Source organism: Melopsittacus undulatus, chromosome 7 (assembly GCF_012275295.1).
Source record: "Melopsittacus undulatus isolate bMelUnd1 chromosome 7, bMelUnd1.mat.Z, whole genome shotgun sequence".
Classification (NCBI taxonomy): domain Eukaryota; kingdom Metazoa; phylum Chordata; class Aves; order Psittaciformes; family Psittaculidae; genus Melopsittacus; species Melopsittacus undulatus.
In genome coordinates this window covers 12,897,322-12,921,841 of record NC_047533.1, presented here as the reverse complement: position 1 = coordinate 12,921,841, position 24,520 = coordinate 12,897,322, and the positions used below count along the sequence as shown (strand labels likewise).

General features: G+C 42.0%; 1 protein-coding gene across 2 annotated transcripts in view; it reads right to left on the bottom strand.

Annotated features, from left to right (window-relative positions):
- The window catches only part of CRMP1 (collapsin response mediator protein 1), a 53,075-nt gene that overhangs the window by 2,612 nt on the left and 25,943 nt on the right, over nt 1–24,520 (bottom strand). For both annotated transcript variants that reach the window (XM_005148498.3, XM_031048429.2), the window contains exons 5-13: nt 21,302–21,363; nt 19,581–19,661; nt 15,733–15,801; nt 13,579–13,699; nt 12,335–12,491; nt 7,965–8,106; nt 6,199–6,369; nt 3,252–3,431; nt 566–731 (exon numbers count right to left, since the gene is read on the bottom strand). In XM_005148498.3, the coding sequence (XP_005148555.1) occupies nt 566–731; nt 3,252–3,431; nt 6,199–6,369; nt 7,965–8,106; nt 12,335–12,491; nt 13,579–13,699; nt 15,733–15,801; nt 19,581–19,661; nt 21,302–21,363 (1,149 nt within the window). The remainder of the gene's footprint in view (nt 1–565; nt 732–3,251; nt 3,432–6,198; nt 6,370–7,964; nt 8,107–12,334; nt 12,492–13,578; nt 13,700–15,732; nt 15,802–19,580; nt 19,662–21,301; nt 21,364–24,520) is intronic.

Sequence of the window (24,520 nt, the reverse complement as noted above, 5' to 3'; positions counted from 1 at the left end):
TATATGCATGTATGTGAGTATATATAGCACTTTCATATCTGATTAAAGAAGGATGATCAGGGGACTGGAGCACATCCTGTATGAAGACAGGCTGAGAAAGTTGGGGCTGTTCAGCCTGGAGAAGAGAAGGCTGCATGGAGACCTCATAGCAGCCTTCCAGTATCTGAAGGGGGCCTACAGGGATGCTGGGGAGGGACTATTCATTAGGGACTGTAGTGACAGGACAAGGGGTAACGGGTTAAAACTTAAACAGCAGAGGTTTAGATTGGACATAAGGAAGAAATTCTTTACTGTAAGAGTGGTGAGGCACTGGAATGGGTTGCCCAGGGAAGTTGTGAATGCTCCATCCCTGGCGGTGTTCAAGGCCAGGTTGGGCAGAGCCTTGGGTGACATAGTTTAGTGTGAGGTGTCCCTGCCCATGGCAGGGGGGTTGGAACTAGATGATCTTAAGGTCCTCTCCAACCCTAACTATTCTATGATCCTGATTCTAAGTAATTATAATTGAAATTGATCACCAATAATCCATACAGCTTTAGAACATTTCTGATGAGGCAGACTGACTTACCTGATAAGCTAAAATTGGATTGATGGAGGTTTCTGATTGGTGGGGGCTGGTTTTTGGCAGGGGAGCATTTAGTTGAAGGTGCAGGAGTTGCATATTTTGGCGTAGCTGGGATTTCATACACAGGCCCATCATACATTCCTCTGGAGACTCCTTGCAGTCCTCCCACCTAGATCAAGAGGAAGATAAAAAAAAGTCCAGATCCTGAATGTTCTTATAATGCTCCCTAATGAATACAGAGCTATATTCTGAATTAAAAACACATATATATATTCTCATCAAGGCTACAGGCTGCTTTATATATAAAGGAAATGACAAACCTTCCTCTCTCTATTTATGTATATATATATATATGTAAATTATAAGGGGAAGATCCTTCCTAGGTTCTCTTCACAGTCAATGGGGAGAAACAGGATTCAAAAGAACAGCAAGGGCTGACCCAAGATGCTTATTTTAACTAAGATCAGTCACCATCACCTCTCCTCTCTTCATTCAGAGGCTTGTCAACAGCGTTGGTTCAGCTGCTAAATCCCACTCAGGTTGTTGCAAGACAGGTATTCACTATACTAACTGCAGCAGTTTCACTCCTACCTGTATTTTCTCTGCTCATTCCCTTCAGATGCCTCTTTATCTTTACTAGAACTCATTGAAAAGTGGTGACAGTTTTTTAATTGAAATTTCAAAAGTTTCTGGGTTTTGTCATCAATTAGAAAAGCAATTATATGCTAGAATGAGGCATGGGACTGTTTGTCAATAGACTACCTCTCATTTGAGTTCTGATTTCAGTTTGAGGTCTCTAGACTTTATCCCTGTACAGTTCTTATATGGAGTATGAGATAAAACAGCCGAAACAGCCTAACTGGCCTTAAAAGCACAGGAATCTAGGAAGTAATATATTAAACACAGTTCCAGTTTTCAGGAAGAGCCTGAAGCCATTGAATCACAGAACCCAAAGCTCATCAAAAAGATCAGAAATCTGTGGTGGTTCTTGATTCAGATTAGGTAAGATTACTGCTTCAGAGCCGTTTCTACAACGGGTTAACAGTGAAATTAAAATATCGTATAGAAGACACTATGCACAGGGGTTTGATCCAGGTCTTACAGAAAACAATGCATTTTCCCTGCTTTCGGTAACAGGGATATCAGGATTAGAAGAGCCATCATCTCACTGGCTGAGCCAAAATTAATGCCCAAAAGAGGGCAGCTGCCAATCACAGCAATGAATCCGTCTTCCAGGGACCCACAAAGGCAGGAATTTATGCTGCTATCCCTGTTCCAGGGATAAATTTATCCTGCTATCTTCTGGCTGCAGCTTTGCATCCCCTTGTTTGACATGCTTTTTCTATATTCCTTTGTCATGCACTGATCTACTCATATGGTGGCTATGGCCATCACTGGTTTAATTCTAAATATTACCAATCGATTTGATAGTGGGAAAATAACCACGGAATGAATCTGTTCTCCCTTCCTGTCGGCAGGCAGCAGAGGGAGCTACAAGAGCAAAAATACCAATTGCTTTCTGAATCCTTTTCCACACCTTTCCTAAGTATCAAAGGTCTCTCCCAAAATCCAGGCCTGCTTGCAAAGCCCAAGTTACTCAGCCCAGTTACTTTTGTGCAGACTCCTGTTATCAGACACCACTCTCTGATACTTGTTTTTCAAGTGCTGTTTTCAGTATTTGAATGACACCGTCACTGATTCATACAGCACTCCATGTGATAAACCCTTGAGGGGTCAGTGTGAAGAAGGCCCAAAACATCTAAGTGGATAACGTAAAATGAGTGCAGTAGTGATTGGCATTTTGCAAAACTTTTGCAGGTGCAGTTGATTTAACAGTGCTTTATCTCATTAGAAGTGCAGACCTTTTGTACCCCACAGCTTGACCCAATTTGTATAACAAATGACGGAAGATAAAAGCTGCTCGGAGACTTAATTTCAGCTGCCATCCTCACAACTTATGATACATACTTGGTTGAAGAAAATAGGAGTTTTAGTCAACTTGTCTTGTTACCTGCACTCACACAGTAACTTTCTTGCTCAGTGGCAAGAAGCAGTTTCCAAATAACCCCAAACTACTGCCAAGATAACTGGTTTTCAGCAGAGGAGCACTGACATAATGCAAAACCTGAAGTGATCCAGTCCTAATCTTGATCATTTCCCAAGCCTTTTATGAAGCACAAGAGAACAATTTTCTGAGCTGCGAATGCTACTAATACTCAGCTCAGCAAACACCCTAACAACAGTTCAGATGCCAAATATAATAAGCATCTCTGGCTTACATGCTTTTCTTCTCTGCAGCATGGCAGTTCAGTATACAAAGCTCAGTAAAAATGTACAATTCTGTTTCTCTTCTGGCTAACCCTCCTTCCAAAGAAGCTTTATCTTTTTCCTGAATGTTAATTAAAAGTAAGTTCTATCACTGTTCCACCTCCCCTCAAAAGCCTGCACAGCTGGACAGAAGGCAATTATGCCTAACTAGCAATTACATGCTTTACCCACTGAAGCTCATGGTGTTCAGTTACATCAGTTCACACTTGCAAAGGAAGCAATTTTGTGATCATGTTTTGAATAAGTCATATATATTCTATCTGATATGGACTCGTATTAGTACAATAGTATTAAAATACATGTGCTACTGTGGTTCCAAGAGGGTATGGCAGGAAAGAAGATTAATAATATCTGATGTTACCTTATTCCTGATTTTGATGCGCTGGTAAAGATATTCAGGGAAAGGTTTGCGAGGGATGAAGCGGCCCATTCCCTTATTTACGTGCAGGTTTCCATCTTCAAACACAATCTTCCCTTGGCTTATGACCACAAGTGGGGCACCGTGGCACTCCATTCCTTCAAAGATGTTGTACTCAACAGCCTGAGGATCAACCAACATATTCACTGCAAGTTCGGTACAACAACTCTTTAACTAGTAACTTATAACCCATATTTGTAGTCACAGGTTTAGATAGCTGGCATTAAGGTGTGCATAAAATGGATTTGTTTGAAGGAAAAACAGTGCATTTAGATATAAAACTATTTTAAACAGCATCTCTGATCAAACGCTCCTGGATCACTTTTCCTTTCCATTTCCCACTTTCTACCAAGGCCTTATCTCATTTGCTTTTAAGGACTTTCCATATTTACCCACAGCCTCTAGAAGTACAACAGCCTTAATAAGAGGAAAATTGTGACTCAGCTGCCAGATACCCAGAGGACATGGTCCCACCATGCATCTGCTGTGACTCTGTAAGGGAATTTCAAGGAGCCAGCACATGTATTTCTGCCTGAAAAAGCCCAGAAAGGACCAGAAAAGTTTGAATCTAAATGGGAATGATCTGTCAAAGAGCAGGTAATTATTGCTTTCTTGAAAATACAGAATCACAGAAACATTTGGCATGGAAACGACCTTAAGATCATCTCTTTCCAACCCCCTGCCATAGGCAGGGACACCTCACCCTAAATCGTGTCACCCAAGGCTCTGTCCCCCTGGCCTTGAAAACTGTCAGGGATATGTCAGTCACAACTTCTCTGAGCAACCTGTTCCAATGTCTCACTACTCTCACAGTAAAAAAATTCTTCCTGATACCTAATCTAAATCTACCCTCTTTCAATTTATAGCCATTCCTCATTGTCCTACAATCCTTGTTGCAAGAAAAGGAGTAGATAATTCTAATTCAATTTATTATTGCCAAGTAAATATTTCCTACAAAAGGCTCAATAATTGCAAAGAAGGTAAACATCAAGGATCTGAAGTAGGTAAATACAAGGTTTGCAGCTGAGCATAACCACATGATTTTTCTGGGGTAAGAAGTAATTAATGCATTTCCTTCCCAGCAGGTATTTGTTGCTACCTTACGCTACAGTACAGCCACTTCAGAGCACTGTTAGTCCATCCCTGTGAACCAGGAATGTGCACCTTCAATGTGATTCAAGTTTAGACCCTCTTTTTTCAAGGTGAAAAGATCAGGAACACCTGGTCAGTGGCAATGACAAATAAGAAGTGGAAGAAAGCAGGAGTGATGGCCATCTGTAAAAGAACAGGTATAGGGGAAGGACCTAGGATGCCTGAGCACTGGGATAGGTTTCCCAGGGAGGCTGTGGAGTCTTCCTCCTTAGACAATACAAAAACTGTCTGGATATGGCCCTTCAGAGCTGCAGTAGGTAGCCTTGCTGGAACAGGAGGTTTGGACCAGATGAGTACCCCAGATGCCTTCCAACATCAACCATTCTGTGTTCTGTAAGGTGCATGCACATCCCTGAGTTTAATGTCCATGAAGTCAAGAGGCAAGAGTAATTAAACAGATTAATGTCAGCTCTTTGAATAAAACAAGAGGAGGACAACCCAAATTACAAATACCATCAAAAACCAAATCATGTCAAAACAGTTTTTTTCCTTCCTCTAACAGGTTAACAGCCTCCTGAGCAAAGGAAAACACTAATTGCAAGTATTTGGTTTGTCTAGAAAAGCTTTTGGCAATGCTGGACACAACATTATCAACAAGTACTGAAGCATGAGCCAGACAGAAACAGTACAGGGTAATGCCAAAGTGCCAGTAGTCATTACTAACACACTACCAACATAACTGTCTTGAGAACAGCCTCACATACGTTTTCCCTTGTTGGTTTTTGTGGTTTTGGCTTTTTTTTTCCCCAGTTTTTACCCTCATGATCTGGGTAACAGCTGAATAATGTTTATCAGATGTACACCAAAACAGAAGAAACAAGTAAGCATAGTAGAGGACAATATCTGAAAACAGATTTACAACTTTTCAGCCTGTGGAATCACAGTCTGAAAGGTCCCACTTGGTTATAGGAGTCTATCACCTTTGTAACTCACAATTTCTTAGAGCTAGAACTGTTTCACATGTATCCAAATATATATTTATATATATTTATATTCCCTTGTATATATTTGTGAGCATACAGAGAAACAGAATCACCTGAACTTACTTTGTAAACGTTTCTAAAGATTTTGCCTTTTGAATATAAAGCACATCACTGAATTTCCAGTAAACCTTTTGGAAGAATTTCGCAATATAAAATACCAAAGCACTGCACGGTAAGATAAAAACTTTGAGACAATCAACACATAGGATAAAACCCATCACAGTTAAAACTGAAGCGACTGTTGAGTCACTGGTACTCTGCGCTAAGGGTAGAGCAGTATGCAGCAAAGCTTGGGAAGTAAATAGAAAATCCCAGCCCTGAGGCTGATCAGGGCTGTATTATCAAAATGTTTAATCATCCCTCATAGTTTACAATAGTGTCAATTTAATCATGCAATTTATAACATCAGGTTCTTTTCAGGTAAGCAAAAAAGATGTGAGCTGGTTGTAAATTTATCATCACAGTTTTACTAACCTCAGCTGCACAGCAGCTGATTCACACCTAGTGCCAAGCCACAAGCATGCAAAACACAGTGCAATGCTACGTGCAAAGAAAAAGAAATCCTTCCTGATCCCAGTGCTTCCAATGCAAGAATTCCATGCTTTCATTTCCTGAAATACCCATTCCAGAACAGGAGCAGGTAGTTACTCCACTCCTCTATACCCCATGCATATGTTGTTCACATAAGTTAGATCAACAGCTGAAAAACAACAGTGACATTTCTTTTTTCTTGCTAGTTTTCTCTTCCTCCTTACCGATTTATGGCTTTTAGCTGTTATAGTCTTCACCTTATCAGGGTCCCAAATAACAACATCAGCATCTGATCCTACAGCAATCCGGCCTTTTCTTGGATACAGATTAAAGATTTTGGCAGCATTGGTGCTGGTGACAGCTACAAACTGGCTCTCGTCCATTTTGCCTGTGGCCTAAAAAGAATGAGTTTTGAGTGAAACACACTACTCAGAGTCTTGAACAGTCAAGAAGATACTGGAAAGCATGTATTTCACATATATGATGATGCCGCATGAAACGGATTTTATCAAGCGGGGCTTTATATAAGGCACATTACTTGATGGTTTCAGATACGTGAATGTGTTATTCCTGGCATCCCAAAGAACAGCCAGTAAGCATTAATGCAGATACCACCAAGTTGCTCAGTTAGCTAAGGTCCCTTTCTCTACACACTGATGGCCAAGTGTGTTTTGTTGCTAGTCCTAGTAATTTACATTTAAATGTTCTAATCATTTTAAAACAGAGAAACATATACGGGCATTACAAGAGTAAATAAAAGATCAGGATTCAGTCCCTTTTAGAAACATTTTTCGCAAATTAAGTCCATCCTACTATCAGTATTACCAAGCCCATACATGTAAGTAACACAACCCAGTCCTTGCCTGGAGAAATGCCCCCAAAAACTGAACTTTTTACACAGTGATGGCTTAATAGCAGCTGTACACAACAGCATCTTGATTTCTCAGTAGAGTATTTTGGGATGTCTTCCCTGGCAATAAGCAAGAATAAAGAAGAACAGTGCCAAACTTTTTAATCTTAAACAAATGCTTCTTTCCTGCCTGGTAGAACAAGGTAGAACAAGAATCAGCACAATACAAGCTACTTAGTGGTGTAGGACTGAATGTTACATCTGTAAATCACATGTGGAAGCCCTCTCTGCAGCTCCTTCCCTTTGTGGGAGTAACAAAGGGGAAATATCACAAGCTGGCTACACTTTGCTTGCTCCCCTGCTTTGCTCCTCTATCTGAAGCTGCTTCTATGGTTGGAATCTCAATAGCTGAAGAAAGTGGTTATTAAACACAGTCTGGGAGTACTCAAGACAGCATTGCAAATACCACCACTTCCCAGTTTGCAATATGCGCTAGAGTGCAATGCAATGTAAGGTAATGAGTGCATGTGTATGTGTGAGTGTGTGTGCATGGGTGTGTCTGTGAAGGCAGACAATGGAGGGAGAACATCATTAGATGTTAGGATCCATGGAACCATCAAAAAATTGCTAACTTATACCGGCATTCCACTGCATAATATGCCAGCATGAATTACATGCAATGTTCTCTTTCAAAGCACTTTATCACCTAGCCTCAGGCTCGGCTGCCATCCATTTGTACTTTCTCGAAAATGATGAGACACTTCCCGAATTCAAACACTCCATTCATCACATTTATATGGGATTCACTTGAAAGTCATTAAACTGCTCCAGATCCAACATCTCTGAGAAACATCCACTCTGACACAGCCAGAAAATTGAGCAGTGGAGGCTGTGAAGCCTCAGGTCTAATAAAACACGATGGTGTTGCAGAGTCAGAAGTGAAACACAGCCTTGAGTGTTTGTGGTAGGGAAAGACTTCAGGTTTTGAAATACACAATTCACCTTGTAGCAGCACTCTCTCGGGGAATTCTCAGAAATGCATTAGAAAGTCACTTAAGTACTGGTCAAGAGTCTCCCGGCTTTCATTATTCAGCCAACACTCAATTTCTTTTTAGTCCACAAAAGTAAGCAATTACTTACTACAGCCTTGTCCCAGACAACAGTCATTCTCTCCTCAATTCCATTGACCCCTTCAGGAATCATAGTGAAGTTGTCCTTTCCAATGGCTTTCTGGGCAGTGCTATATGGGCAATGTCCACTTCCCGTCACCTGCAGGTCCCCACTGTGGAGGAAATACACAGATGCTTAAACCAGGCCTCAACAAGGTTACCTTGCTCTCAGACTAGCTGTGAATGGACTTTTCAAGCCTACACACCAGAGGCATATGCTGCAAATCTTGCAAGCAGCCTTTACATGTTGGCTACAGATCACTGAAGAGTGACAATCGCATTGGGCATCTCCACTTTTCCCCAGGAGCACCCTGAATTCCTGGATTAGAGCCTCCTTTGGTTTCAGGCTGCTTATCAAAAGAGATCAGGCACAAGCCCACTAACCAGGACAGAAGATTAATCTAGGATTAAGGAAGCAATCAGAAGCTTGTATGAAATCTCTGCCACTCTCACGATAAATGAATACACAACCATGTTGACAAAATAATAGCAAATTTGACAGTGCAAATTCATAAGGATTGGAGCTTGTTTCCCTCAATTTCTCCTCTGCACATATATTTTTCTTGCGGTTCTTACATGAATATTTCTTGTCCAACCTTCCAAACCAGAACCATGAAAGTTTTTTATCAGGAGGTCTTCCAATTAAATAAAGCAAGGCATAGTGCAAGTCAAACATGTACTCTGGATTTATCTAACCTAAAGGTCTTGCACAGAAAAAGATATGGAGTAAAACACAAAAAGAACTAACAAATAATAATGTTTTTATTTTAGAAGTGATATTTTTCAGCCTGGAGAAAAAAAATTTGCAGAGAGCAGAACTGGATCACAGCTGCTCCCAGCAACAACGGAGAAGAAAATAACTAACATGCAGGACCTTGCAAAAATAGAAAGATGAAAAAGCAGATGGGTTCTTCAATATCCACAGCAAACAGGTATTTTTAGGTCTTGATCAAGCTTACAGGAGTCAAGCCCATTAAAACACACTATGATTTCTCTTCTATCAATCCATAATGTGATGTCTCCAAGAGCCTGTCATCCTTTTCTTTAACTGATTATGTAAGTCCCTCTGAAGCATCTGAATGATTCTGGTCCGCACATTTAGTTTCCAGCAAGCTAACAAATAGCCATGTACAGAGGAAAAACGGGTCATACATCAGCAATTCTAATGCAATTTTCAGGGCTGCCAGCCCTAAAGACTGCTGACAGTCAGAGAAGAACCTTTGGCCTCTTTTCTGGTTCTTTACCATGCTCACATCCATCCATCCAGTTTTTAGCAGATGCCAAACCCATGTAGTCAATAGTGAAAAGACAGCTATGCTTTAGCTATTCCTGATTATTAATGACTGTCTGGTGTAACCCCACAGGATTAAACCAAACCCATCAGTTAAGCATTCATTTATTCTAACATAACAATCAAGTCAGAAGATTCCTGTTACATTTCTTCCTTTTGTTGCTCATCCTCCAGCTAACGTTCTGTGGCTTACCCTCTCCCTGTTTCCTGCACTCGGATGAATACAGCCGTAAAAACATGAATGTCACAGCCAAGCCCTCTATCACTTCCCTGCAGTTACATTGCACTTCTTATACCATACTATTAATTCCTACACCTGAAAGATACAAAGAAGTTGCTTCTTCTGAACTCTGCTTTCCCTCTCCTCTGACATTTAATGACATTAAATGCCATGCACTGCACTCCCCAGTCTAATCAATAGAAGTCTTCTGAAGCTGAAAAATGTCATTGAAGAGCTGCCCATCACCTCCTGCTTAACCACATGGGCAGTCCTGCTGCCTACATATACTCTAGTGTCAAATGGGGGGTGAGTATAAGATCAGAACTGAAAAGCTGAGAAACAAAAAAGGGATCAAGATGGAAAACAATTCCAAAACAGAGAGTGGTGGGAATTAACAATGGACTGATCTGTATCTGTAAATGCCACATCAATATGCCATCATCTTAGTCTTCACCATAAACAAAGCTTGTATAGCAGGTTACATCTTCCATGAAGCACCAAGATCTCTCATCTCTTGTTCAGAAGAGATGGCACATTACAGCAGCAATAACGCAGCATTACAGCATGGAAGATGACAGGTACCACAGGTGCATGGCCCACTGTCCTGGTTTCAGCTCAGATAGAGTTAATTTTCTTCCCCGTAGCTGGTGCAGTGCTGTGTTCTGGCTTCAGTCTGAGAACAATGCTGATAATACACCAATGTTTTAGTTGTTGCTGAGCAGCACTTACCCTGATCAAGGACTTTCCAGTCTTGTGCTCTGCCAGTGAGGAGGAGCACAGGAAGCCGGAAGGAAGCAGAGACAGGACACCTGACCCAAACTAGCCAAAGCAGTATTCCATACCACAGCACCTCATGCCCAGCATAGAAACTGGGTGGAGTCACCCAGAAGGGACCAATCATTGCTCAGGTCAGGCTGGTTATCAGTCAGCGGGTGGTGAGCAATTGTATTGTGCATCACTTGGGTTTCCTGGGGTTTATTCCTCTCTCTTTGTTAGTCCCCTTTTTATTATTGCTATTATTACTAGTATATTGTTGCTGTTGTCATTATTATTATTATATTTTTCTCTATTTCACTTATTAAACTGTTCTTATCTCAACCCACAGGTTTTACCTTCTTCCCATTCTTCCCATCCCACCAGGGTCAGGGGTAGGGGGTGAGCAAGTTTAGTGGCACTTACTTGCTGGTTGGGGTTAAACCATAACACTCACAGATGAAACAAGGGTGTCAATCTCATGAGGTAAATCCATTCTGCAAACCAACCCTTTGAGACATGCTGAATCTTTACACATTGAGCTTTTCAGTGAAAAATCATACTCTTTCTGTGCAGAACAGCACAAACACCAGGCTGCATACTTGCACAAGAATGTTGTAAGGATCTTTTAATAAATGTAAAATACTTGTCTCCTAATGAACAGTGCAATATAAAAGTGAAATACTGTCTTTACCATCATCCTCGCATAAAAGTCCCCACAAATGCAGAGCAGACAGTTCTTTTTTTAGTTTCACTGTATAAAGTATTAAAACTGAAAGCAGGCTAAGCTGCTGCCATTTAAGATCTAGGACTTTAAGCCACTAGGAAAAAAAAGAAAAAGACATTTTTGCATGCTTGGAGGATAATGAAAACTTCTGTGACCCCTCACTTTGCCTTTCTGTTGTTAATTCTAAAAAAGCAATTATTTGGATTCCAGTTCTAAAAATTCTCTTGCTATTTTAGCTAATCTGTTTTGACCCACATACTATTATTTTGGGACTCTCCTCTAGTAAACACATAGTCTGAGAGAGTACGGAGCCAAACATTTTGATACACATTCGCATGTGCTGGCTAGGAGCCTTACCCTCACACAATGAGCTTCATTCCTGACAGTGCTGATAGCAGCGGATCAGACCAGAAAAGTAATTTTCTTCCTTGTCCTTATTTTAAGAACAGAAAGTTCAATTGCGGAAAATCTCTTCTCCCATCAGACTGTCACAACAGAACAAATTCCTGCATATTCTTACCAGAATCATGTTAACTCAGAGCTCAGCTCTGCTTTCATTAGCAATGTTATCCACGCAGGATCACTGTGGCAGCTGAGTTAAAACCTGGGTTTGGTGGCCTCCTTACCCACCATGTGCAAGGAGAGATGCGTGCATTACTGCATCAGTGGCACTGACTGATGGCAGCTTCCCATCACACAGATGTGCCCATCCACCTATAGGGCAGCTCTGCCCAAGGAAGGTCCTTATGTTACCAGCCATGCTAGCCTGCCAATCAGTCATGTGCAAAACTATCCTCAGGGGCGAAATGTGTTCTGAAGACCAGCAGGTTACTTAGATTCTACTGCTCTGTCTAGAGTAGTGGAAGCCCTAGAAAGAGGAGGCACCAGGTGAGATGGGTGCCATCATATGGCACTAAATAAGGTTTCAAACAATAAGTTTAGTTCCTTACTCCAGCACTAGTAATCTGTCCTGGTGGGACTTTAGTTGTGAGTTTCCACATCATTACAAAGCAGATGTCTTTTTCTTAAGCTAAGGAGACCCAGAGTAGGCTACAGAAAGGAAATACTTCCAGGGATGGGTTTATGGTCTGGATTGCTGGCAAGACATTGCTGATACCTTCTTTTCAATATGAGAACAACACTTGTCCCTCTGCTGTGCACATTCTTGTCATCTCACTAGTGACAACCCTAAACATGGTGCAATAACCATCCCTGGTTTTCTATGTCCTTTCTCTGCTGTTTCATGTATGAGACCATCCAAAGGAGACTGAGCCAATCCCTAGATGCTTCATCCCATATGGCTTTTGCACTTGCCTGTCCATCAGCCTGCAAAAAAAAATGAGGTCTTACCATGCTAAGAGTGAATTTAAGTGATCTGGAGTAGTAGGATCAGGGCTCAGAGGTGGCGAGGTCACGAAAGCTGCAGCCTTGGCCCAGTTTTTGCTCCAGTAATGTGTCCCATCTGTCCCCAGGCTGGCAGTGATCGGCTCTCCAAAGACAAGGGGACCTCGGGGATAGCAAGGATATACAGGAACTGGTTACAATCCACTCTCTTCAGCACATTACACTGCTTGCTGCCTGAAGCCATGTATAATTTAAACACTGCTACACAGCCAGTGTAACTCCCAGAAAATTAAGCAGCCCTGGCTCAGTCGGTATGATAAAATATTAATCAGGAGTCTCTCTGAGCTACACATGCTTTTGATCAGCATATTTACAAAGCTCCCTTTCTAATCCAGAAGGAGACAGTTCATATCTGGTTTTAATTTGTACTGATTTAATCACAGTCATGTTCTCTCTGTTGCTCCAATTCGGAGCACATTTAGGTGAAGGATGGGCTCCAGCATACAGATGCCTTTTTACTACTTCCAGGTTGGGCACAGCACCAGCAGATAGCAGCATATGATCCCCAGCACCATACTCCAAGTCTCCAAGAATACAGATTCCAAGATGATATTTTGCTCTTTGGCTTTTCCATATTGTTCACGCGCTTTGTAGCACCAACCAGCACAATAGAACTGACTCACAAAAGCAGCTTCCACAGTATCTGCCTCCAGGCCCACAAGTCCCTTTTGGGTGCTTTGTAACCTGAATCCCTCCCTGTCCCAGCAAGCAATGTCCACCCTTGGTCCTTGGTGCACACCTGATGGGGTCAGCCTCCAGCAGCAAGGCCAGGACCAAGTACCAGGCATTTCTAACATCAGGTTCACTGCCCAAATCACCCCTCAGAGGGTAACACCCTGAAATACTGCCAAAAGGCACAGAGGATGTGCCAGACCCTGTTAGGAATGAAGTATGTCCCTCCCATGAACAGACAGATATCAGTCTGAGGGAAAACAAAAGGGAAAAGAAGGATAAAGAACACAGTTTCAAGGGAACCATCTGGGAGGAGAGTTTGTCCACTGAAAAATGTAGAAGGATTTCTCTTTATCTTCCCTAGTTGTAAGTATTTCGGGTCTGTGATGGTGTTACCATTCTTCGGTGACCTCTCCCTCTAGCTTGTGATTTGGGTCAAGATGAACAGGTTTTTCCACTGAGCTTCTGTTCAACTATAGCAAAAAAAAAGAGTTTTGCAAGAAAATCAAGTCTCTCACCTTTCTTTCTGGCCAATGCAATGATATCAGCTGCACTCTTGCTCATCACCTTGGTGATGTACACTGGGCAGTTTATTCGGCTGGCAATGGTGATGGCACGGAAAACTGCTTCAGCTTCAAGCTGAGGAAAGCAAGGAGGGAAAAGTTAACTGCAGAAGCAGACTACAGGACAAATGAACTGGAGCACTGAGCCATACTGCTCACTGTTTAACAACTCTTCAGAGGTCAATTCTACTTTTTCCATAGAGAAGGATGCAGTGCTGGGACACAGGGAGCTAATCCAAGCTTTAGACATTTTACATGAGGAGCAACCACAGCCAGGCTGTATTAATGGGGTACAGCTGCCTGGCACAAATACAGCTCCCTGGCTCCCTGCACCCCAGGAAAGGTCATATCCAAGCAGCTGACAAGGCTGTTCCTTACCTCCCTTGCACCTTTCTGCTTCAGACTTCCACCCTACAGTTGGAAAGAGAATGAAGCAAGGAAACACTGACCCAGCTTGGAAACAACCTCTAAACAATGCTTGGCAGCTTTATACTATGCAATCTTTACATAAGGATAAGACGACAGTGAGTGTAAAGTATTCTCAGTCAGCAACTTCAGCACTATGGACTGAATTTAGCCCATAATCCATAGAAGCCTTTGAAACATTGCCCAGTAAGTCCCCTCTGTCAGCTAGCACAAAGGCAACCTTCACCCAGGGAGCTATCCAGGACATAAGCACACAAAGCAGTCATCTTCAGACAGAGGAGCAGTGTTTCCCAGCAGCTCTGGAGATTCCTTTCCCCAGTCATCAGCTTTATGCCTCCTTCCCAGATGCACTCTCAGTATTAGCATTTTAATACCTAAAACTGTGTTGTCGCTGACAATACTGACTCCATGGTACAGTAATTTCTCTGAAGTGTTGTGCTAGAAAAGTTAAGAACGTAGCCCTTCCAGTGGCTTAATTCTTCACAGTTTTGTAACATGGTTTTTCTTAAATCCCACTGTCACTTCAGGTTGTCCTAGGACTCTTATCACAACATTTGCAGTGTTGCACCCACAGAAGACTAGAGAAGGAGGCAGGATCTCTGTACCTCAGTGCTGGGGCTGAGGCAGTCAGATGCATGGTGAAAAAGCTGCAGAATTCCTTACTGGAAACTACAAATGCAGATTTTCCTTAGTCCTAGTCCCTTGTTCTTATTAGAAGGAAACAACACCATTCTTTCAGAGTAATTTAAGCAGAAGTTAAACAACAAAATGAAAAAGTACATAAACAGCTCAATAGAAGAATGCAACCAATTAAACTGATTCCTTTTGCCTTGGGGAGAGGTTATATAAAGATCTGCAAACCACCACAATTCCTTCAAGTTTAGCCTCAAATCCGCAGGACCTTTTCTCTTTAGTCTCCAGGGAAAGCAGTCGCTTCCCACTACTTGCCTTCCGCCATCCCATAAACAGTCTGAACTGTGTACATTAAGGGACATCCACATGGCTCCACCTTTCCCTTCTCATTAAAGAAACCCTTTCCAGATGCCTGAGATGATCCATGCCAGAGCCTGGGTTTTATTACAAGAGAGCTGCATAAATCAAGCTGCCTTGCAGCATCTTTCCATTCTCACATATATGCATTTCTACATCCTGCACTTCTACTACTAATATATCTGCCAGCATAAGTGTATTTGTATGTGGGTACATTTATATGCATGGTATAGATGTACACTTGCATCTTGTAGGAGGTTTTCAGCCCAAGCACTATAATGAATGAAGTTATTCCAAAGCCTAACCCACATGCTGCACTGCCATTTTTCACCCTGATAAGCCCCTTTGTTTTTTTGTCATCACAAATCACATCACATGGGTCACACTGAAAAAACACATGCACACCTGTGCTTGGGGCAGCAGGAGCTGCGACTCCTGAGGATACAAGGACATGCTCATTCCTGGACTGAAGGAACACACTCTTTGCAGCAGTGAAGGGGCATTTTGGGCAAACAAGCCGAAGGGGACCTGGAATTTTCAAGGCTTTGAGTAATATTGGAAGGGGCTGTGGGAGAAGCAAGCTCTTGCCTCCCCCCAAGCACACATCTATCATCTACACACACAGAAGCCAAGCTCCGACACTACATGCTTGACAAAATACTTCCATGAATGAAAATGAGTGAAGCCTCTTACCTCCTCAGGCCTGCTCAGGGCATGTCCCTCAGGTCCAGTGATTCCCATCTCCAGGATACGCTTTTGTTCCTGGAACATAAGAGATGAATACTGACAACTTGTCCAGAATGAGACACTAAGCATCCTCTGACGATTAACAGCCACGTTGTCTGACTGCCCCTTTTCTGTCTGTGTAAAAGCAGCTGCATAAAATAAATGCATAAATGCAGTACTGGGGGAGCAGAACTGACAATACTGTCTCTAAACTTGTCTCGTGCCACCCTGGTGTCTGCTCTGCAGAGACAGCACAGATTTCAGGGGCAGGTTTGTCTCTGCAGTGTCATAGGGTGTATCTGTGCCCCGAGCTGCCACTGGGATGCACCATCAGAAATCTCCTCTGCCCTCCAGAAAATCTTGACACCAAGACATCACCCCAGGGAGCAGACTTTAATCAGTCAGTAGACTAAACAGCAATCAGGGATATTTCCAGCCTGCGATTCTCTCTTTACTTGCACAAGTTCTTCTCTGGCTGCAATCCCTGAAGCACCATTACCTTCCTTAAACTTTCATCATTGCTGACACTTCGTCAAATAGTCTTGCCTTTGGCATCCAGTTTTCTGTAACACCTTTTTCCTATAGTGAATCACTAAAATTGTTTTCAAGAAAGCAAAACAGTGCCCTCTGGTTGTGAGGGCATCGTGGCCACAGCAAAAAAACCATTTTAGGACCAATAAGAGATTGTCAGAAAAAAAAATCTCTGCTATCCAGCTTCACAGCAGGAATATATATTTTTTTAAATAGATAAAAACTTTCACATATGTTTTAATTTAAGGTCAAGCAGTGGTATTAGAAAAATTTTCCCTTTCTGCAGAAAATGGTGGTCAACCACTTCTGATCTCAGGTTGGTCCATGTCTCCTTGCAGAGCAGAAGTGGAACCAGAGCTGTTGATGTACCTCCAACCCTGTCCTGCCCTACCCACAGGTCTCTAATGAGCCGAGTTCAACAAATGTAATGACTCTCTGATACAGACAAATGTCCCCTAGAGACCAGGATGAAGTTACTGAACATACTTTACTGTGTCATCTAATAAATATTTGATCCCAAGTCCCTGAGGGTGAAAAGCTCACACATTAACAACATGCTCCAGCAAAACCTGAGCAAGTTAATATTCACATATACTTTTGCCTTTGTTGCAATCAATCAAGGCTGAAGAGGCATTAATAGGAAAGCATTAGTGTGACTGTGTAATTAGGAGTATTTTGGTTAGAAAATCACAATGTCTCACAGGTATTCTTAAAAATAGCTGTTCTAAATCATGACTGCAACAGCTCTGAACAGTGCCAATTAAAGGCTTCAGATCATTAAAATAAAACAAAAAAATGAAGTTACAACTATATTAAAGTAAAAATTGCAAGAGGGCAAAGAATAGATACACAAAGCAGGATAGATTTGCATCTTGAAGTCATAAAATCAGATTGTATGACAAAACTGCTCACTGTAAGAGGATCTGATAGTGCTAATAAGCTACAATACTGCTTGATAAAATCAAATTTGTATCTTCACACAGGATAGTCCTGAAAATCCTCCCTGCAGGAAGCATTCTTTTCACTATCCAAACAATCCTTCTAAACAGAAGCAGAAGGAAAGATGGATTTTATGAGGCACAGCAATGGTGAAGAAATATGCTGATGTATAACCAATATAATTTATATTTCTTCACTACCTCCTCCTTTCCTAATAACGTTTCTGTCTTTTATGTTCATATTCCATGGCTGTATATTGAAGCTGATCAAAGAAAAATTTAACTAAACAGATTCGTATCATAAAAGCAGTTCCACGAGTGTTCCTTGATTTTAGTGGGGAATGTATCAAAACATCATAGTTGCCATTTGATTTATTTTGCCATTCCTACACTAATATTGACTTACTATGTTTCTTAGAATTCATTTTCATTCTACTGGATATTTTATGTTGCATTAAAACTACAAATTATGCATTTTGGTAGTTTTAAATCATGCTAAACTTCATGGCACATCAGTTTCTTTTCCTCTCTTGAATCCAAATGAAGGTTTTTCACCTGGTTTCAGTGGAGGAAGGACACAACTCCATCGTATGTGTCTGCTGACTCCTCATTAGCAACTTTTGTGTTTAGTGGCTATTTTGGCCAAGCTCCAAGGGAAAAGAGAAAGAAGGCTCCCAAAAGGGGTAAATTCTTATCAGGCAGTTAAAGGACAGAAACCCACAGAGGGATAAACAACAAATTAAACCAATGTTGGCAAGACCCCTTAACACACTGCCCAACCACTCAAGCACTCACTTGAGGTTCTCCCTTAACCATGAGATAAGGTGGTTTCCCAAGTGCTGATCTCAAAGACAACTTGGTTTTAGCTGTTATAATTTCCCTGTCAGCTCTGCAGCCAAGTCCTTAGCGGATGAGCAGCAGATAAAGAGCTCAGCAGATAAAACACTCAGCACCTCAGGGACCTCAGAGGGGCTCGATGTATGTACAAGGGATCAGAGAAGGAAGACACCTCTGCAACAGCCTTAAAACGTTCATCTGCCAAAGATTAATAAAGTCATAATGACATGCACTCAAATCCTCCCATTTTGTTTTATAGGGGAATCCTGGCCTCTGAAAGACCAGCAGGAGCTTTACTATCGACTGCTGTCCTTGGGACACCTCTTCCCAAGCACGGATCAGAGCTATGACACAATTCAGTGTGAGGACAGTACCTACGTGCAGTACCTGACCTGCAAAGACTGCACTGGACAGCCAGGACATTTTAATGGAACATACTGAATTTGAGCTCAGTTTCCTGGTTCTGAGAGACATCTTCATTTTAACACACATTTTTTTAATGTTTAGATGATCATGGTAGTTGCTTATTCTCAAACTTTAGAGATTTATAAGAATATTCTCAAAAAAAAATAGGCCTGAGGTTTACCATCTACTCTAACCTCACTGTGATGTTTATACTGATACCTGCAACAAGAGACATTAGCATAAAGCTTCTGAGCAACACTTTTTGTCATGGTTTAAACCCTGTCGGCAAGTCAGCCATGCAGTCCACTCCCTCCCTCCCCTTTTCTTCCCCCCCACTCCCGGAGGGATGTGGAGGAGAATCAAAAGAATGTAACTCCCAGGGGTTGAGATAAGAACAGTCCAGTAACTAAGGTATAACACAAATCACTCCTGCTACCACCAGCAATAATAATGATAAGGGAAATAACAAGGGAATAGAACCACTCACTACCCACCGACCGATACCCAGCCCGACCCTGGCACTGATCTAGCCCTTCCAAGTAACACTGTTGTCCATCCTGGGCATGACATGCTGTGGTATGGAATCCTTCTTTGGTCAGTTTGGCTCAGGTGTCCTGTCGCTGTTTCCTCCCAGCTTCCCCTCCTCCCTGGCAGAGCATGAGACTCAGAAAGTCCTTGGTCAGACTAAACATTTGAGCAGTAACTAAAAACATCGGTGTTATCAGTGCTGTTCCCAGGCCGAAAGTCAAAAGCACAGCACTGCACCAGCTACTAAAAAGGAGAAAAATGACCACTACTGCTGATCCCAGGACACTTTTTGTACCCAAAATCCCTGAGCAAGGATTTACATTGTTCTGGCTCACTTGTCCCTACCAGATTCAGAAGAGATTGCTGTCTGGATCACTGCTCTACCTTGTGCATGCTCTGTCAAAGCATGCAAAAGTGACTCCATCCTCTCATCCCTGGCTGTACACCAGCAGTGTAGGGAACCAGGCTCAATTAAGGCTCTTAACAGGCTGTTCCTTTCTTTCTACCCCTACTCTGACTGGAGAGTTTTACTGTCCATCTCCTCACAAAGTGAAGCAAATATGACAGTTCACTCACCTGAGCTATCAAGTCTCCATTCTCAGCATGGACCAGGATAACAGCCCCAAGGCTTTTTAGAAAGGTAAAGGCTTCATAAAGCTGCAGGTAGTACAAAGAAGGAAACACTGCTGAATAAGGAAAACACATTATTTAACACTCAGACTCACCACAGCTTTGCACCTTCTATGCTGGTAATTATGCAGATGAATATCAAATCATCTCCCTTTTCCACTCTCCACTTTCTACACAGTGAGCTTCACTGCTTGGTATTGACTTACTCATCCCCTTACACACCATTCTCTTACACACTTCTGCCCTTGTGCACCAACACAGCATGGCAGACCCAAGCAGGGTGGCCTCCCCCAGCCCCCTGTACTGCAGGGCTACCTCTTCACACCCTTCAACACCGGCCTAGGTTTAGTGAGCAGTCTCTTTTACACTACTTTAGCATATGTAAAATGGAATTATTCCCATGAACTACAGACATTTTTAGTACAGCCAGAACACCTCTTTTCTGAAGTGCAGGTATTTTGCAACATCTTCTTAGATGCAACATCTATTGTAACATCTTCTTAGAGCAGACAGTGCTAAGTTTTCACAAACATCTTTAATTTTGCAATTAAAAGTTACAGTATTTTTCCTAAAGCAATCCTATTGCTTTCTAAGATGCAAACCCATCCAATCAGAAGGGAAACAGCTGATGCTATTGCTTTTACTGAGAATTTCTGAGCACAGATCTACTAACATTTAGTTCCCTTTGCAAAAGGTAATCAGCTAATGGGTTCCCAGTTTAAATCCGGCTTCACTAAAGTGGGAGCACAGTTTTCAAACACAGATTTAATACTGAAGACATGGTTTCTTCAGTGTCTGCTTTTGCACTGCACTTCAGATACCATTGAATAGCTAGCTGAATACACAGCTTGGAACATGTGCATTTAAACAAGGTAACAGACATTAATCTAGCCACACGTTACACATGTATTTCTCTTGACAATTCCAGCAGGGAGTTGAATTTAACAGGCACTGCCTCTCAGAGAATATTTATATATTATTATGTCTAAAATTCCAATTAAAACCACATGTATTAGAGGTGCAGCGATAGTTATTTAAGAGACTGAGAGCTATAGCTCTGGGAATAAGTAAGAAAGAAACATTTTCTCAACTGAACAAGCAAACATTATTATTACTAACAGATGTCATTGTCGATTTACAATTACTTGATCCTTATGAATGGGAAAGCTGAAGAGTCTGGAATCTGTAATGAGCTCTGGACAAACAAGCTCATTGTTATCTCCAGCCCTAATGAGAAAAGGCCACGTCCCCCAAAGAGCAACTCCATTTAGCTGACTGCTATAAACAAGAAACTCTTCAAACCTCAAAACTGACCCTGCCTCAAGTGTTTAATCTTTTCTTCTCTCTCTGGCCTAAAGTTCATGAAAGGTAACAGTAAAAACCAGTGAGGGTGAAATCCTGAGCAGTGCTGAACGATGGCAGTGTTGGGAGACACCAGAAAATCTGTGCAGAAAGTGCATGTCATACACTTGAAAGAACACATGAAGATGTTCCACACTGCTCATCACTGACCCTCCAGGGAGAAATCCCCAACTGCACATTTCCCCCAGGGCCACTCAGGTCAGTGGGAATGTTCCTCTGGGATTCAACCTTAGCAAATCCTCAAGCGTTGGCAGATCGCAGGAGAGAGGACAGACCACAGCAATGAAAAGCATCCAGAGCAATACCTGGCTGTCGGACATTTGGTAGAGATCTTTGTAGGCCATGTAGACTTGAAAAGAGTTCACACCTGTTCCAAGACAAAATGCAAAGGTGTTGCCATGTAAGTGGGTTCTTATATTGTATATGCACAAAAACTTCAGGCAAAATAAGTCACGGAGTGTGTATGGACCAGGCTTTTCACCAGTGATGGCCAGAAATAAAGCATGGCTCCACAGCTGCATTATGGCTGCCAGGACTAGAAGCCTGACCCCCCTCTTCTATGGGGGAATTTGTTGGATTGCCTGTATCTGGCCCTGGGACAGCCCAGCCACCACCACAAATGAGATTGCTTGTAGGCAAGTCACAGCCAAGCAATGGTGGCTAAAGCAAGCATGTCAAGTTTGTAAAGTTTAACAAAACTTGCATGATGTTCTGTGAATCACTGGATTTGGTTTTAGCTTTCTTCAGCTAATCAGGAAAACATTTCAGCTTGGCCTAAACTGTGCTTTTAATATATAAACTTCTAGTTAAGTTTCTCCAAAGTGCTGAGAAGCTGTTGGAACTGTGTATCTGAATTTCCATACAGACTTGCTTGTTCTTGACACTGCTGCCTGAAGAACCTAGCTTAGGTGATGGCAGACACTAGGAAGGAGTAGAAGCAAAGCCTGAAACCAGTTACAGGGGCAGCTCACCACACCTCTCCTTTCATCTTCCAAAGATGGAAGGATTTATATTGGCAGTCATACAACACCATGAAAGATGACAGCTCCAAGTTACAGAAAGCAGTAAGAAATGCCAGTGTTGAGTGCTGTTTGCCAAGAACCAACTGTATTTAAACCCCTACAAGTTTTGCTATTTATTTCAAAGATTTGATTACTTACACAGCTTCTTATTCTAAGAATGAAAATTCCAAACATCTTCTATTCATGTTGTCTGTACATATGAATACAGATTAGTTTATAAATTTGCCTTACTCTTTATCATACCGACACCATCCCCAGTTTGGTACAAGGACTGATCTCAGAGTATTTTAGCTTAAAAGAAAAGTAAATTCTGAGCTGTCTAAGCTGCGTATGCTGCATTTCAAAATAGCTGCCATGAAAACCGTGCTTCCTGAGGCAAGAGGAAAGAGATCTGTTCATGTTATTCATGTCGTCTATACAAAATGAATAAGGCTCTCTGATGAAGATATAACTCCTCCATGAGTCTAGAATGACCAAACACATCCTCAGGCAGAGGGTATGGCTGTTCACATACACACAGATAATTTGTTTATTCACAATTACAAGGCTAAAATACCCCAGGATACATGCAGATAAAACCTTGAAATGATCCCCAGTATTATGTCTTCCTGCAAAGCCCAGGCAGCTCAGGGGGAAAGGAGCTGCACACTCACTGCTGACTTCCATGATGAGCAAATACAGTCTGGACCATGGAGGCCTGTCAGCTTGTATGCCCATCCTTTCTTCCTATTTTCTTATTCCTCAAGTTCCCAGAAAACACTTATGGCCTTTACTAACTGCAATCCCTCAGTCTATTCCTCATTACACAGTTTCAAAGTACTCAGCATGTCCCTGCTTTCAAACCTTTGACTACATCATCCTTGTAGCCAATGCTTACAGTCTCATGCCTGCAACCTTGTCTCCCGCCTGACTGTTCACAGCAGCATCCAGCACATCTGCCCAACCCGCCTTGGAAGAAAGCTCTGTTTTCTCTTCACAAATCCACTCAGTGTCTCAGATGCCAGCTGCATCTGGGAGCCACCATTCTGCATGGGTGACCATGCACACGTGAAGCAATGAGAGACGTGTCAAGGCTGGTTCAACCCATGCTGACCTAGCCTCAGTGATGGTAAACGACTGAATTCTCTTGTACTTATCTCTCTGTAAGAACAGAGCTGGGTTACCTATTGCTCTCCCATATCCACTGGGATCTAGCCAAAGATTTAATCACAATCCCACAAAGGATAAGGCAGGTTTCTCTGGGTACTGTGGCTGGAAGGCATACTTGGGTCACCAAGTAATAGATATTATCTTCCTTTTTCTTTTATTGCTTTTGTATCTTCTTAGACCCTATTCTGACCTTGGTAAAATGACTGAGTTTTGCTGCCACTCATGGCAATGTTTTCCCTGAAGTCAATGAGAGTAGAAGGAACCCAGCAGGGATCCAACTGGGAGATCTTGAGCCTATCCCTTACTGACAGCTCCCACAGTGCAGAAGCAGAGTTCTGCCATCTAAATGCACATCCATGCCCTCAGCTACCACATCAAATGGCAGGAAGTGAAAGGGCATCTCTTAGGCTGCCTTTACAGCTAACAGGAAAGATTGTTTGAACCATCCTGCCTTACAAAGACAGTACTGTTACAAGATACAAAGATAAAATTGCACCAATTTACATATACAGTATCCAAGATGAGACTCTTTGCTTAATGCCTTGGTCTGGTGTCTTGATTTACTCATTGGAAATAATGTGACTTTTCAAAAGATCAGATCCATGGCCTGTTGACCTTTATGCTTAACATTTGTTACATACTACATGCTTGTTAATGTCCTGCTTGCTCTTGCACCACGAGCACTCAACACGATCCTTTCCAAATTTCAGCCAGTGTTACAGGGTTTTTTGAACAGTGACAAATAAAGGAATGAGTTAGGCATCTGTGAGCACATTTCAGGCTGTTGTTCCTTTGCATACACTGAGAAGCCCAGTCCCAAATTAGCTGCTGAAATACTACAAGCCTGAGTCTTTATGATCAACATTTGGTTCTACAAAATCTCCGGGCCCTTCCAAAGCCTGTGTCTCCTTAGATTAGCCTTGTATTGATTTAAAACTGATTAACTATTCAATTATACCTCATGACAAGGCATCTCAACAGCAGCTCCGTAAGCTCCCATTATTCATGCCTAGACTGTATTAGGCACGTGCAGCACTGAAACACTATTAGCTGAGCCCTGTTACTCAGCTAACTCATCCACCAGACAATCAGCCAAGAACAAATTCAATCCAGATTCCCAGCTGATGAGAACCAGTGTCACTCCATTGACATCAAGTTTATTTGCACCAGCTGGCTCAAATGTTTCCAATTATCAGCAGATATTATCCATTAATTTGAAAGCCCTTGCCATGCTGAAATATTTCCTATTGTGCTTTCATACTCGCCTGTACCTTGTGCCTCCTAACACATGAGAGTAATTCACATTGACTGCAGCATCGTGAGAACAAAGGTGACCTCCTAATGCTACTGCAA